Source organism: Porcisia hertigi, chromosome 33 (genome assembly GCF_017918235.1).
Source record: "Porcisia hertigi strain C119 chromosome 33, whole genome shotgun sequence".
Classification (NCBI taxonomy): domain Eukaryota; phylum Euglenozoa; class Kinetoplastea; order Trypanosomatida; family Trypanosomatidae; genus Porcisia; species Porcisia hertigi.
In genome coordinates, this window is record NC_090592.1 from 975,104 (window position 1) to 987,647 (window position 12,544).

At 55.9% G+C, this 12,544-nt stretch overlaps 3 protein-coding genes across 3 annotated transcripts; all 3 read left to right on the forward strand.

Moving 5' to 3' along the window:
• Positions 1–215: 215 nt before the first annotated feature.
• On the forward strand, positions 216–1,790 carry JKF63_02260 (uncharacterized protein; the record flags this gene model as incomplete). The annotated part of the gene is made up of 1 exon (XM_067898300.1): positions 216–1,790. The coding sequence occupies one exon, from the start codon at positions 216–218 to the stop codon at positions 1,788–1,790; it is 1,575 nt and encodes a 524-aa protein (XP_067754457.1).
• A 1,236-nt stretch (positions 1,791–3,026) lies between these two features.
• On the forward strand, positions 3,027–5,444 carry JKF63_02261 (uncharacterized protein; the record flags this gene model as incomplete). Its single annotated transcript, XM_067898301.1, has 1 exon — positions 3,027–5,444. One exon carries the CDS (start codon positions 3,027–3,029, stop codon positions 5,442–5,444), a length of 2,418 nt encoding a protein of 805 aa, XP_067754458.1.
• Positions 5,445–7,327: 1,883 nt separating this feature from the next.
• On the forward strand, positions 7,328–11,041 carry JKF63_02262 (uncharacterized protein; the record flags this gene model as incomplete). The annotated part of the gene is made up of 1 exon (XM_067898302.1): positions 7,328–11,041. One exon carries the CDS (start codon positions 7,328–7,330, stop codon positions 11,039–11,041), a length of 3,714 nt encoding a protein of 1,237 aa, XP_067754459.1.
• Positions 11,042–12,544: the final 1,503 nt, after the last annotated feature.

Genomic DNA, 12,544 nt, shown 5'->3' on the forward strand with positions numbered 1-12,544 from the left:
TGCACGTGAATGGGTGTTGCCGCACACTTACTCTGCCGAGCATCTGTATTCGCGTATGCGTTGGTGAATGTGTCTGCCTTCATGGAGACATATATATATGTGTACATGCATGTATACGTGAGCGGTTTATTATCGATTTCTCATTAGCACACCCATCGGCACGCTATAGATACACACACACACACACACACACAGACATACGTATCTTTATAAACATGCGCGACACCGCGTTGCTGCGGGTTGCGGCATGGAAGACTGCTGAAGTATGCTGTGCATCCCCGCAAACTACTCTCAGCGCCGTAGCCGTGCAAGCGGTGATGCGAGGGGTGGCTTACTCAGCTTCTTCTCACCGGCGCTGCCGTGTACTTCAGCTGAGAAGCTGCGACGAGGACCGAGGCTTACACACTCATGCGCTGCGGTGCAGCCGCGCCTGTGTGAAGTCACGCTCACTGGCTCCAGATGATCCTTTTGGCGAGCGCAGCAGTTGGGAGGACCCGAGCGATGGCATCTACGCCGCGTGGAAGGATGTTGACCAGGATGGTTTTGTGAATGCTGCGGGAAGTCAGGAGGTGCGCCAGGCTCACTTCGGCCCTGAATGGGCCCGTTTCACCACGGTGGGCCGCATGTCCGTCAAGAAGATGCGAGAGGGTTCGGGGACTCAGCAGACCCCGTCTCCTGGTGGGGCTGCTGATGCGTTACAGGGATTCGAGGGGGCTGAGGCAGTGCCTCGCTCTCATCTCCAGCGCTATAGGACAGCAGAGGAGATTCACGAGGCAGACCTGAGGCAGCGGCGTCGGCTACTCGAGCGAAACTACAGCAGCTACGAAGCCTTTGTGGAGCACGAACTCGGCGGTGGGGACGGATTTGTAAAGGGAGAGTTGACTCCCGCACCAGAGGTAGAGGTCCACCGACGAGACGCCAAGGAGGAGCTCTACTCAGCCGTGTCGATGGAGAGCGAGTTTTCTGTTCTGGAGGGCATTGACGGGTGCGACCGCATGACGCAGCGCAACGTAGAGAGAAAGGCACTAGAGACACTGGAGGCTGCCGAGGTGGCGGAGGCACTGCCGCTTCCGCCCTTCATGCTCGAGCAGGAGATCCGCAACATTGCAGCGACACCGACTCTATCCCCAGCGAGGCCCACCCGAGGATTAACGCCGGCTTCTTCGGTTACAGACATGGAAAGTCCCAACACAACGGCGTCAGGCTTATTTCCCGCCACGCGATCCTCGGCGACAGGCTCATCGTCAGGGTCGGTCTCGCATTCTGCGTCGGCAGCTGTAGATGGTGTCCCTGCTTCTGTTGTGCGGAAGGTGCTGGGTGTTCTCGGTAACCCTCATGGGGACTCCCGGCTTCCTCTTACCGACCCTATTGATTGGGGCACGGATGATGTTATACTGTTTCTAACGGTCATGGAGCGATCTTCTCCCCGTGTTGAGGCCAGCCACTCGCCAGCGCCGATTGCGTCTCCTACGATGGACGACACGATGTGCGAGGCGTTCCGAATGGCATGCGTCACAGGCGACATGCTGCTGAACGTAGTTGTGCCCCCTCGTTTGTTCAGGCTCATGCGCCAGTGGCACCTACGCCGACAGGACGTTGTCAAAAAAGCGTGGAGGCTGCAGAGGGAGGCGTTGGAAACACCCGTGGCGGCAACGGATGGCCGTATTGCGGATGATGTAGTAGAGAGAGCTGTGTCGCAGAGCTGCGGGCGTTTGTCAGAGACGGTACAGCAGCTGGACAGCAACCTCATTCAAGAAACCATTCTTCTTTGTTTTCCATACGCTCGTTGACAACCCCCTCGCGGCGCCTTGCGTTCACTGCCTCGAGCTGCCTGACCCAACTAAGGGGTGACACACGCTCACTACGGTCTTGTTGTTCGCCGCTGTTTAGAGTCTCCCTTTTCAAGCCCGCTCATTTCCATTTTGGACGAACACTTTTCCCTCCCTCCCCCCCACTTCCCCCCGCTTCCCCTGACAACGAATCAAAGAAAAAAAAGTATATATTTATATTTAAATGTCTATTTCGTTCGCGCCACCGAGCGAGTGGGCGGTGACACGGTAGCGATGGTGAGGCTGTACGTGGTTTTTGTCGTCACAGAGAGGGGGGGGGGCGCCTGTGCACCTTCGCCTTTTCATATTTGTTCGTGCATTTTTCCGCGCGTGCAATTTTGGTGGTGGCCCTGCGTAACGTCTGTCTCAATCGATGAAAGCAAGAAGGGGTGGTGTGTATGACCGGGGGTGTTACCGTTTGATGTTGTGCTCGGCATCTCTGTACTGTCCTCAACGTTCCCCGTTTGAATGCTCGTCTTTCTCTGTACATTTTCTCACAGTCTATGCGTAAAAAGAACGGGTGCGCATTGGCCTAGAAGTCGACAGGACCGTCGTGCCGACACACACACACATATATACGCATACGCACACGCGCACATACATACACTTCCACACAGAGAACACATCTTCTACAAGCGCGCTCCTCCCTCCCCTCCCCTCCCCTCCCCCCCCCTTCCCTCCCCTTCCCTCTTCCACTGTTACAAAGGTGCACAACGTTTTTGTAGTGCCGTCTACACAGATTCGGCCTTACCCCCTGTTTTCTCTCGAATAATTGATGTCAAAGGAGGCACTTAGAACAGAGAAGAAACTTTCGATTGGACCTGGCTGTGGGGTTGCGCTGTGAGGTCACCCAAACATAGAGGCGAGCTCGTCCTTGATAGACACACCGACATCTCAATCACGGTTACAAAATAAAAAAAAATAGACAAATAGATGATAATCAAAAGGTGGCGAGATACCCTTCAGGAACCACGTGGACCAACTTTGCAGGAAAGGGGGACACCTCGTCACACATAACGCTCCACAGGCGGTAGTCCAGTTATTGACGTTCCAAGGTCTTTCCGTGTCAAGTACTGGCTACATTTAGAGGTTAATATATATATATATATTCATATATTTCGGTTTTACGGGACAAACGAGGGGTGTTCATTGTGCAAGTCCACACGCGAAGGCGCAAAAAAAAAGCAAAAAAGAGGCATGGCGCTGTCGTCCGGCGCACCAGAGCCATGGGAACGCATCTCAACCTACTACGCATCCACACGCAAGAGCATCAATATCCTGGTCGCTCCGACAGCTGATGCGGCTGCCGCCTCGCTCAGCCTGACGTACCTCATGAAGGTATTCTTGTTCTCCTTTAAGCTGCAACCAACGAGCACATACGACGAGGTGGGGCGGTTCATTGAACAGACCAACTCTGCCCAAGACAGCGAGCGTGAGAGCGAAGCGAGTCCCCGTGTCGATGATCTTTTCGTCCTCGTCGGCCTCGGTGCCCCCGTCCTACTTGAGAAGTACTTCGACTTCTCGCGGCATATAGTCATCGTCCTGGACGCCTACCGTCCTTTTCACCTTGGCAATTTGCGCCGCGAGGACGGCGACCGCTGTGTCATTTGGGGAAGTGACCGTATCCACGCAGAGGTGGACGAGTTCTTCCGAAGGCAATGCACTGAGGAGGCGCAGCGGCGGCGCCGGTATCGCCGCCGCCGGGACATGACGCTTCACGGCCCTGACAGGCGCGCTTCTCGCCCGGGCGCGCGACGACACCGCCCCGAGTACGATGGGGGGCAGAGCGAAGGCAGCGACAGCGCGAAACACCCTACAGGTGGCATGCGCCGCGACGGTGACGACGACGACGTCTACAGTGATGAGAGTAGTATCAGTACGAGCAGCGAGGATGAGGATGGGAGCCTGGCCTCCGGGGGTGAAGACGATGCCGACCTCTTCGATGGCGAGGATGATGACGCGCCCCCGTCACAGGGCAACGAACACGTGGACTGGCGCAGTGCAGATGACGAGGTGCCGGCACACTTGGAGGCTCTTTACTACGCCTGCGCGTCTGCCGGGCGCAGCAGCTCAGTGGAGCTCTATGACCTCTCCGTTATTCTACAACGCTTCAACGACGAGCTTCTCTGGCATGCGGCGGTCGGCGTCTGCGATTTGTATTTGCGTCGGCTCATCGACTACGGCACGTACTTGGTGGAGATGGCGCCGCTCCAGGAGGCTGTATCGCTTCAACAAAGCGTCCGGCGCGGCATTCTGCGCGACCGCACCGAGGAGGCGGTCAACAGCTACCACCGAGCCTCCACGAATAGAATGCAGCTGAGCAATCGAGAGGAGGAGCAGCTTTACTTACTGCGGCACTCAACCCTGTGGGACGCCATCTGGTTCGATCCTCAAGTGGCAAGCGCACTCGACTTGCACCACGTAGAGGATGGCCGTCCGCGTCTGAGTCAGCTGCTCGCAAGTCGCTGTGGTGTGTCTATTACAATGTCACAACGACCGTGGCGCGAGGTGCCGGCCGATGCGGGCAGCGAAGCGCTAAGCCGAGTGCGAACAGAGCTACAGAATTGGGTGAATGCCCGGGGTAATCCCATTGCGTACAGGAGTCGTATACGGTGTATATCTCGCAAGGTGGGCTACAGCACTGAAGTGTCGACGTTCGACGTTTGTAAACTCTTCGCGGCTGAGATGGCGGCGGTGCCGCCGGCGTCGGTGTATGTCGTCGAGTGGACATCGGAAAAGGCGAGTCCGTCGGACAAAGAGGTGGCTGAATTGTCGCAGAGAAAATTGGTCGAGTTCCAGCGCAGTCAATTCTGGCGCGCGCGCGCTGTGCTTGACATGGACCCAAACGAGAAGCCGTTTCACGAAGCTCTGGCGGGAGCGCTGTCGCTACAGCACGCCGTGGCGGACGCTACCAGCTCCATGATGCAGCCCGGTAACGTGCAGAGCAGCACTGGGATCCACTACGCGCTGCCTTCTGACCCGTCCAAGATTTCACCGACGATGGAGAGTTTCTGCACGATGTGGCGGCTGTCGATCCTGGCGGAGCGGCTTTTCTTCACGCTTTCGATGAGCCGGCGGCGTGACCGCCAAGCCGCGACGGTTCTGCGGCCTCTCATTCTCTCGTGCGCCTTGCCGCAGCCCCGGCTAATGCCCCTGCGCACAGCGTGCAGTGGCAGCTCAACCACCTTACCCTCTGGAGCGGGCATCAATGTATTGACACCTGCCGTGCGTTTGAGCACCGCTAGTTGTGGTGTGTCGTCAGCGACCGCAGCCACGACCGCCGGTGGCGTTGGCGTAGGAGGCGGTCCGCACGTTGAAGATACGGCCGAGTACGTTGTCGTGCTCACCCACGGGGGTGGTACAGGGACTGGCATGGTCCCCCTGCCTCCCATGTATCGCTTTGCGCAGTGCATGCAAGACGAGCACTTCCACACACCGCCGCGCCGGCTCTTTGTTGCGCGGAATGCCGCACAGGTGCGCGGACGTGAGAACACAACTTACCTGGCTGAGCGTATGCTACTGCTGTCGGTGAAGAACACACTACCGCGGCACGAGGTCCGCAGCAGGCAGATACGCGAGGTAGATGAGGAGGAGGACGTCGAAGTGGTGGACTAGTTCCACTGGTGATTACGTGACACCGCGTAAGGCGGGCCATCTTTGCTCCCCTTATTGCGAGAGCAGAAGACGTCCCCCTCTTCCTGCTCGCCCGTCGCTCCCCCCCCTCCCCCCCCTCCCCCCGGTACTGCGCGCGCGTTTCGATGAGCCGATATATGTATATATATATATATATATATGCTCATATTTTGTTCTAGTGTACGGCATGTGAATTTGTTTGCTTTTATTGTACGTGAGTGTGATGCCTTTTTTTTTCCCGTATAGACGCTCCTCCCCCCCTCCTCCTCCTCCTCCTCCTCCTCCCTCTCTTATCTGTCTTCTTTCCGCCCCGCTCTCCTACTTCACGTCATTTCTTCTATTTTTCCCTTTCTTTTTTGGGGGTACCGTCACAGAGTGCTGTTGTGGATGTTGATGGTTTAACTGTGTGTGTGTGTGTATAAATCTAACCACTGGGTTGGACTCTTCTAGGTGAGGTTTGTGGCATGAGGCGTACATGACCGATTTTTTTTTGGTCGCTATTCAGCTGGGCCGAGCCGCCGCTCCTTGTCTGTCTGTCTCTCTCTCTCTACATATTTATTATTTTCTCATTTTTTTCAGGTGTTAGACGCTCGCTTTGTGCATGTCCTATCCAAAAAAAAAAACGTGGTTTAAACAAGCATGCACACAGGAGTGCATATTCGCAACTCCCTTTAACACCGGGGAAGAGAGAGGTGGGGGGGGGGTGTCTAATGGGATGACACCGAAAGCCTGTAGCGTGTAGGCTGTGCAGAACGAGAGGTGTACCTCCTTTTTCCCTTTCAGAAGGCCAACTGTGTGTCGAGCAACGTACCACATTGGCTAGAAGGAGCACCAGGTCCCCGGCGAAGGAGTGAAGCCTGGGATGATCCTAGCGAGTAGCGTAGTTTCTCAGCGAGATACTCCAGTACTGCGCGTTGGGCACGTGCCTCGAATCGTTTTGTTAACTACAAGTGCCTTTACTTCTCGTGCCCCCCCCCTCCTCCACACACACACACTCACACACCTTTGGCATATTGAAAAAAAAATCATCGCTGTGAACTCCTGGTGTTTGGATTTTAATGTTCTTCACTCTCTCACCGACATCACCGCCTCCCCCTCTTCGCTGCCTGACTTTCTCCACACAACCTCCCTCCTGCAAACGCCTCTCTACTGATCCATGTTATGATTTGCAGCGTACACACTCACAAAAAAGGAAATGGCGCTGCGTGGCGCCCTCATTCATCACACAGATCTCTCTTTCTTCCGAGGTGAACACACATGAGCACCTTCAAAAAGCACACACACACACACACACACACAAAGCCACGATTCTCCCTTTTTGGTGTATCACCATCGGCACCACTCATCTTTGTTATCATATATATATTCATAGATCTATATAAATCTATATATCGGGGGGTCCTTCCTGCCTTCCTTCCGTCTGCTCGGTTCTAGCAGAGGTGCGTGCGTGCGTTGGAGTGTCCGTCTGGGTCCTGAGAGGAGGTAGGGAACGCTTTGCTCTGGCAAGACCCTGGTAAGGGGTGTCTCCTCCTTTTCGTGATTCTCTTCGTGCCGTCTCGGGCTGTGTACTCCTCCTGAGGGAGTGCAACGGCGTCCATCAACACGAAGATTGCTTCGCGCTTAATTACTTCGAAACTAAAAAAAAAGCACCGCGCTGCTTCCTCCCCCACTTTTACCCACAAAAGAACCACAAGCAGCCGAATCCGATAGTGCATGTCTGCACAGACGGGTACACATACAGATTTCTGCTTGCTCTCTTTTTTTTTCTCCTCCCCACGCCCCATTTGTTTTCCTCGGCATCGTCGAGTGAAGTGGTGGTACAACGATAGCACTGCTCCCAGTGTGGTCATCTCTATAGGGGGGACATGAAGGAAATCTGCTTCACCCCGCAAACACCGGCGACCCCCACCCCCACCCCAACCACCAGTGCTGTAGCCTCGTCGGTGAAGCGGCTGTATCACTCAGCGGACGACACATTACCATCTCCCCCACATGCGCCCCCTTGTGGTTATGCACAACGGGCGCTGCTGTGTTCAGCGCTGTCCGCGACACCACCATCTCCATCCTGGATTCTTTCAGAGAGTACGGGTGAAGGTGAGGGGACACGGAGCCTCGGTAGACTCGAAATGGTGGAGCGTGAAAGAGTACCCTCGCTTGATGCGGTGAACCACCGAGGCCGCCTGCAATGCGGGGGTACACCAGACCTGCTCTCACCGGTGCCAATGAGGGAGTCTATCGACGCTCCTTCGCCTTGTATGCGGGAAGCAGTGGAAGGCAGTGAGGGTAGTCCAGTCTTGCCTCAAGAGACTACCGGGACAGCCTGCGATACCTTATTGCACATGCCCCCCGCCGCACCCATCACGCTTGGAGGAGAGGGGGATGCTCCTTCTCAGGTGCTGCAGTCGTCGCCGAGAAGTGTGACGGCGACTCCGAGTTATGCGGGGCTGCAAGCGTCTGATGTCGCGCCGAACTCCGCGACCAAGACACCATGCACCACGACGAGGTCAGCTCCGAATCCAATCCCGGGAGACGCATCACAGTCGACTACATCCTCCCGTAGCAGTGCTAAGGGCACCGCCTCTACAGCGACACCGAAGACTCAGTTTGAGCGTGCGCGGCCGCAACAACAACAGGCAGAGTTGTCGAGCGGTGAATCGGTTGTCCTGGAGGAAGAGTTCCGGATGGAGAATGAGGAGCTGCGGTGCCAGCTGGAGGCGCTGGGAGAAATACAAGCGGAGCTGGTGCGCCGATGCCAGCTGCGCGATGAAGAGGCTGTGCGAGTTGGACAGCGTCACGCCTCAGAGAGGAAATTGATTGCGCTAGAAAAGGAGGAGGCTCTCGTGCAGCTCACTGAAGCGTATGAGGAACAGCTCCAAGAGTTACAGGATGCAAAGCTCGCGGCGCAGTCGAAAGCTCACGCTTTGGCCGAGGAGGTTGTGATGCTGCGCAGTACATTGGCCGATACCCAGGACGAGTTGAAGGCATCGATGGCGCAGCAGCTGAAGTGTCAGTCCTTCTTGGATGAGGCGACAGCGGCGCAGACGAGGATGGAGGCAGAGTGCGCGAGTTGGCGAAAGACAGCAGTGAACCTGGAGGCCGATTGCACAGCCCAAGTCACTGCAGAGATTACAGAGCTACGAGGGAAGCTGTGGGCAGCGGAGGAGCGTGCTGCCGCAGCTGAGCTTGCCCTTCAATCGCTCTGCTATCAACTAACTGCTGCCGATCAGAACACGGCAGCGGTTGCAGGCGCTGACTTACAGGTCGATCCCTCGGCCGTCCGAGACGCGGCGGTTATTGAAAAATTGCGCCATTGCAGGCCTTCTACTGTGGCTGCCAAGGGCAACGATACGACAACGGCGGTGCCCGTCGTTTTCGATGAGTCGGCAGTGTTGACGGCCGTGCGGGCGGCAATGGAGGAGTGCGGCATGAGCACTGCTTTATCTTCCCCTCTGCAGTCGTACTCCCATGCCGGGGAAAGAAAAGATGCAGGACTTTCGCGTGTTCATTCCCATCGCACTCTGAGCGGGGTTGATTCGCACGATTCACAGCATTCCTCCACGACAACCGTATCGAGGGCATCTTGTGATCCAAGCGCCCACCCCGCACCGGCGCGTCTATCAAACGCGGGGCTCTTACATTGTCGGCTACATAAACATTCGATAGAGGTTGCGATGGAGCACGTGTCTGCTGGATACCTGCGAGCAGCGCGAGAGGCCTATGCCTGTGCGGATGCACGCGCCGTCACCGTGCAGAAGTCTCTTTTGAGGGAGGTCAATGAACTGCGTGCACAGCTCGAGCAGTCTCGGCAGCTCCTGCCTTCACTACCCGGTTGCCCGCAGAAGGATACACCACAGTGTCATGGAAGGGAGGGGGCAGAGTGCCAGACGGTAGAAAAAGCGGGTCTGAGTCGTGATTCCCCTGTTCCTCCAGTCGCAGGAGCTGTGAATACACCCAGTGTGCAGTCGCCCAAAGCCGCCTCGGTCACCCAAGCACAGCAAGAGACAAGGACAGAGAAGATCAGCTGTGAAGAGGCTCTTAATGAGGCACAGCGGCAGCTGCTCCACGAGCGAAGTTATATCCGTCATTTACAGAAGGAGCTGCAGTCTCTCAACGCCTCCAGCTGCGCGGCCTCGCTGCTTGAGGGGCTTACAGGGACACTACAAGGTATACGAGCGAGTATGCACAGGCTGGTGCGAGACGCTGTCGCTGACATGCAGCGCATTGTTCTCCAGGAGTCAACACACACCCCGGCAGCGCCAACTGAGGATCGAGGCTACACGAATGAGATAAGAGAGCAAGGTGACTCGGCGAAGATCCTATGCAGAAGATGGCGTGCCATGAATGACAATGATAGAGATGACCTGCAAAACAGATCGCCGGCTCGCAGGGCGGACAGATCCCACTACACGACGAACGCGCTCCCATGCTCTCCCCTGCTTGATTTCGCTTTCATGCGCTCTATTCGCACGTCCATCTTGCGGGCGGAGGCGCATGTGCGGCAGGCCAGTGCTGCTCTCCGGAGCGACGCCCCAAAAAGTGCTGCCACTCCACCGCGCTTATTACAGCCTCACGCTGATGACCGAAATGTGGCCTATTGTGCCCGCGATTCTCATCACCCTCGAGGAACGCCGTTTGCTGCTGGGGGCCTCGTGTGTGATTCACTGAACAGGGCTGATGCGATTGGTCGAGAGGCTCCATCGCCGCGGCTTGTCGGGGGACCAAGGTTTTTACCTGGCGGTGGTTCGCCAACTCCGTCACCATACACCACCACTACCACAGCTGCCGCGGCTACCGGGCAGCAATCCTCACAACAGCAGAGAGTGTACCGAGAGATGTGTGATCTTCTCCAGCGTTCAGCCGCTGACGACAACCGTGCAGCAGCTGCCACGGCTGCATCCTCGCGGTACTTGCCTGGTGGGTCTCTGTGGGCGTCAGGCATTAGACCGCCGCGACCTCCACCATCCGGCATGAACACCTCCCCCGCCTCTAAACCGTCTCCCTACGTCGCCGCCTACGTTGCTGAATGCGCAGAGCTCCATCACGCAGCGTCACCCTGCGCTCCACGTGACTCTTTTGCACAATCGACATCCCCCTCTCGTCATGCACAGTTGAGCTTTGCGGACTTGGCGGGTGTGACGCAGGAGCTGTGTAATGTAGGCCGTTTGCTAGAGGACCTCCGCGAAACAGAGGAAACACGCGAGGCACGGTGGCGGCAGTCTCTTCAGGCTTGGCAAAATAAGATATCGACGGCATTGGATGACCTATGGCAGAGAGCCGAATACTCTATTGCGGCACTGCAGCACCCGCTGTTGGGAGGAGTGAGGTTCTCCTGCGATACGGTGGATCGTGAGAAGGATGCCTGGACTCTGGCTTCACGGAGGGCCACGTCTTTTTCTATGCGCGCCGATGCCGTGGACAACGCGCTAGAAAGAGCACGGCCGCGGCAGGATGCGCAGCTATCATTCAGTCCAAAGGCGGAGACTTTCGCTGTGTCTCCGCACATGTCATCACGACTCGCTGAGGTGCTCTCTGGCAAACGGCACTCGAGGGAGGACAGCGCCACTCCTTTTTACACTTGACTACATTTGTGCGCGTGTGTGCTTGTCTGGCGAGGCGCTCTAGAGTTTTCTGAGGTGTGCATGTGCACGCGACCGGGGTCCGCGATATGCTGTTCTTAGGTGGTAAAGTGGCAACGGAGAGTCCGCAGCACAGGCCGAATCTTTGTGTAGGCTTGTCTGTCGTCATTGCATGGTGTGAACACAACGATCGTGGGAGCATTGGTTACACGCCCCCCCCCCCCCCTGCTTTGCACCTTTCTGATTTTCAGCACTTCTTTGCACGTGCGCTTCTTGTGGGTGGGGGTGGGGGATGATTCGCTGTGTTATACTGGTGCACGTGCCCTTTTCATTCCCTCTACTGTTCTCAAAAAAAAAAATCTCGCCTTCCTTTTTTCCCTGTGTGTTTGCCAGACGAACAAACATTGGTTCAGTTCTCATAGAGACCCTCGTATCTGTTTTATGCTGTGCCTGCACTCCTCTACTACGTGCCTGCTCCTACCCCAAAAGGCACACAGCAACAACAACACACTATGGTATCTCCCTCCAGGTACGTGCCGCGGAACGCACCAGAAAAGTCGACCGCCGATCTTTGTATTGTGTGTGTCCCTTTCCCCTCCTTCCTCCTACCCTGGCCGTACCATCATCGGATCTGTGGATGGAGAAGCAAGCTGACCAGGTCCATTTCATTGCGCACATTTGTTTCCAGGTGCGGCTCATGACACTCTTTGTCTCAGTATCCCTCTTCTGTTGTTTCCGTTCTCATCTCTGACAACAACAAACATGACATACGGGGGGGGGGGTGCCTCGGCATTCACCACTCCTCCTCATCCTACCGGGGCCCACGCTTACACATGCGTGTGGCTCGGTGTTCAACAGTTCTTCCAGTCTACACCGCTTTTTCATTTTTTTTCTCCTGTTGCTGTACATCATCTTCGCTGTCACCCCCCCCCCCCCCACTGACTCTCACCATCAGATTAGCGCCTCCTTCCATCCGCGTCCCCCATTTAGTCCTATTTTGTATGCGAGTCTTCCTTTCTGTTGCCCACCCGGCCTGACGTGTTCTGTAAAATACTTCTTTGATTTCGCCGCCGCCTGACCGAAACTTAAACTTTAGTTATTTTTATTTCATTTATCTCCCTTTCCCTCCCCTTTCCCTCCCCTTTTCTTCGTGCCGTGGCTTTCCGACTTACACACATACTCCCCCCCCTCCCCCACAAAAACAAAAAAACAGGAAAGAAATAAATACGCACATACACGCACGCGCAGTCGTTTGATCTCATTTTTTTTCCAGGTTTGCCGCTTTTCTCTCTCCCTGTTTTCATTTTTTTTCCTCCACCACTTCTGTCGACTTTTGTCGCTCTCTTCGCCTTTTCGTCTTTTTTGTTTTTTTTTTTCACTTCGGAGTTTGTGGATCTTTTTTCTTTACCCTCCCTTCCTCCCCTCCTCCCCCTCCCTCTACCTTTGCTTGTCTGGTCCGCTTCGGCGATCTTCATCTCTTCATCCCCTTTTCATCTCTCCCGCATT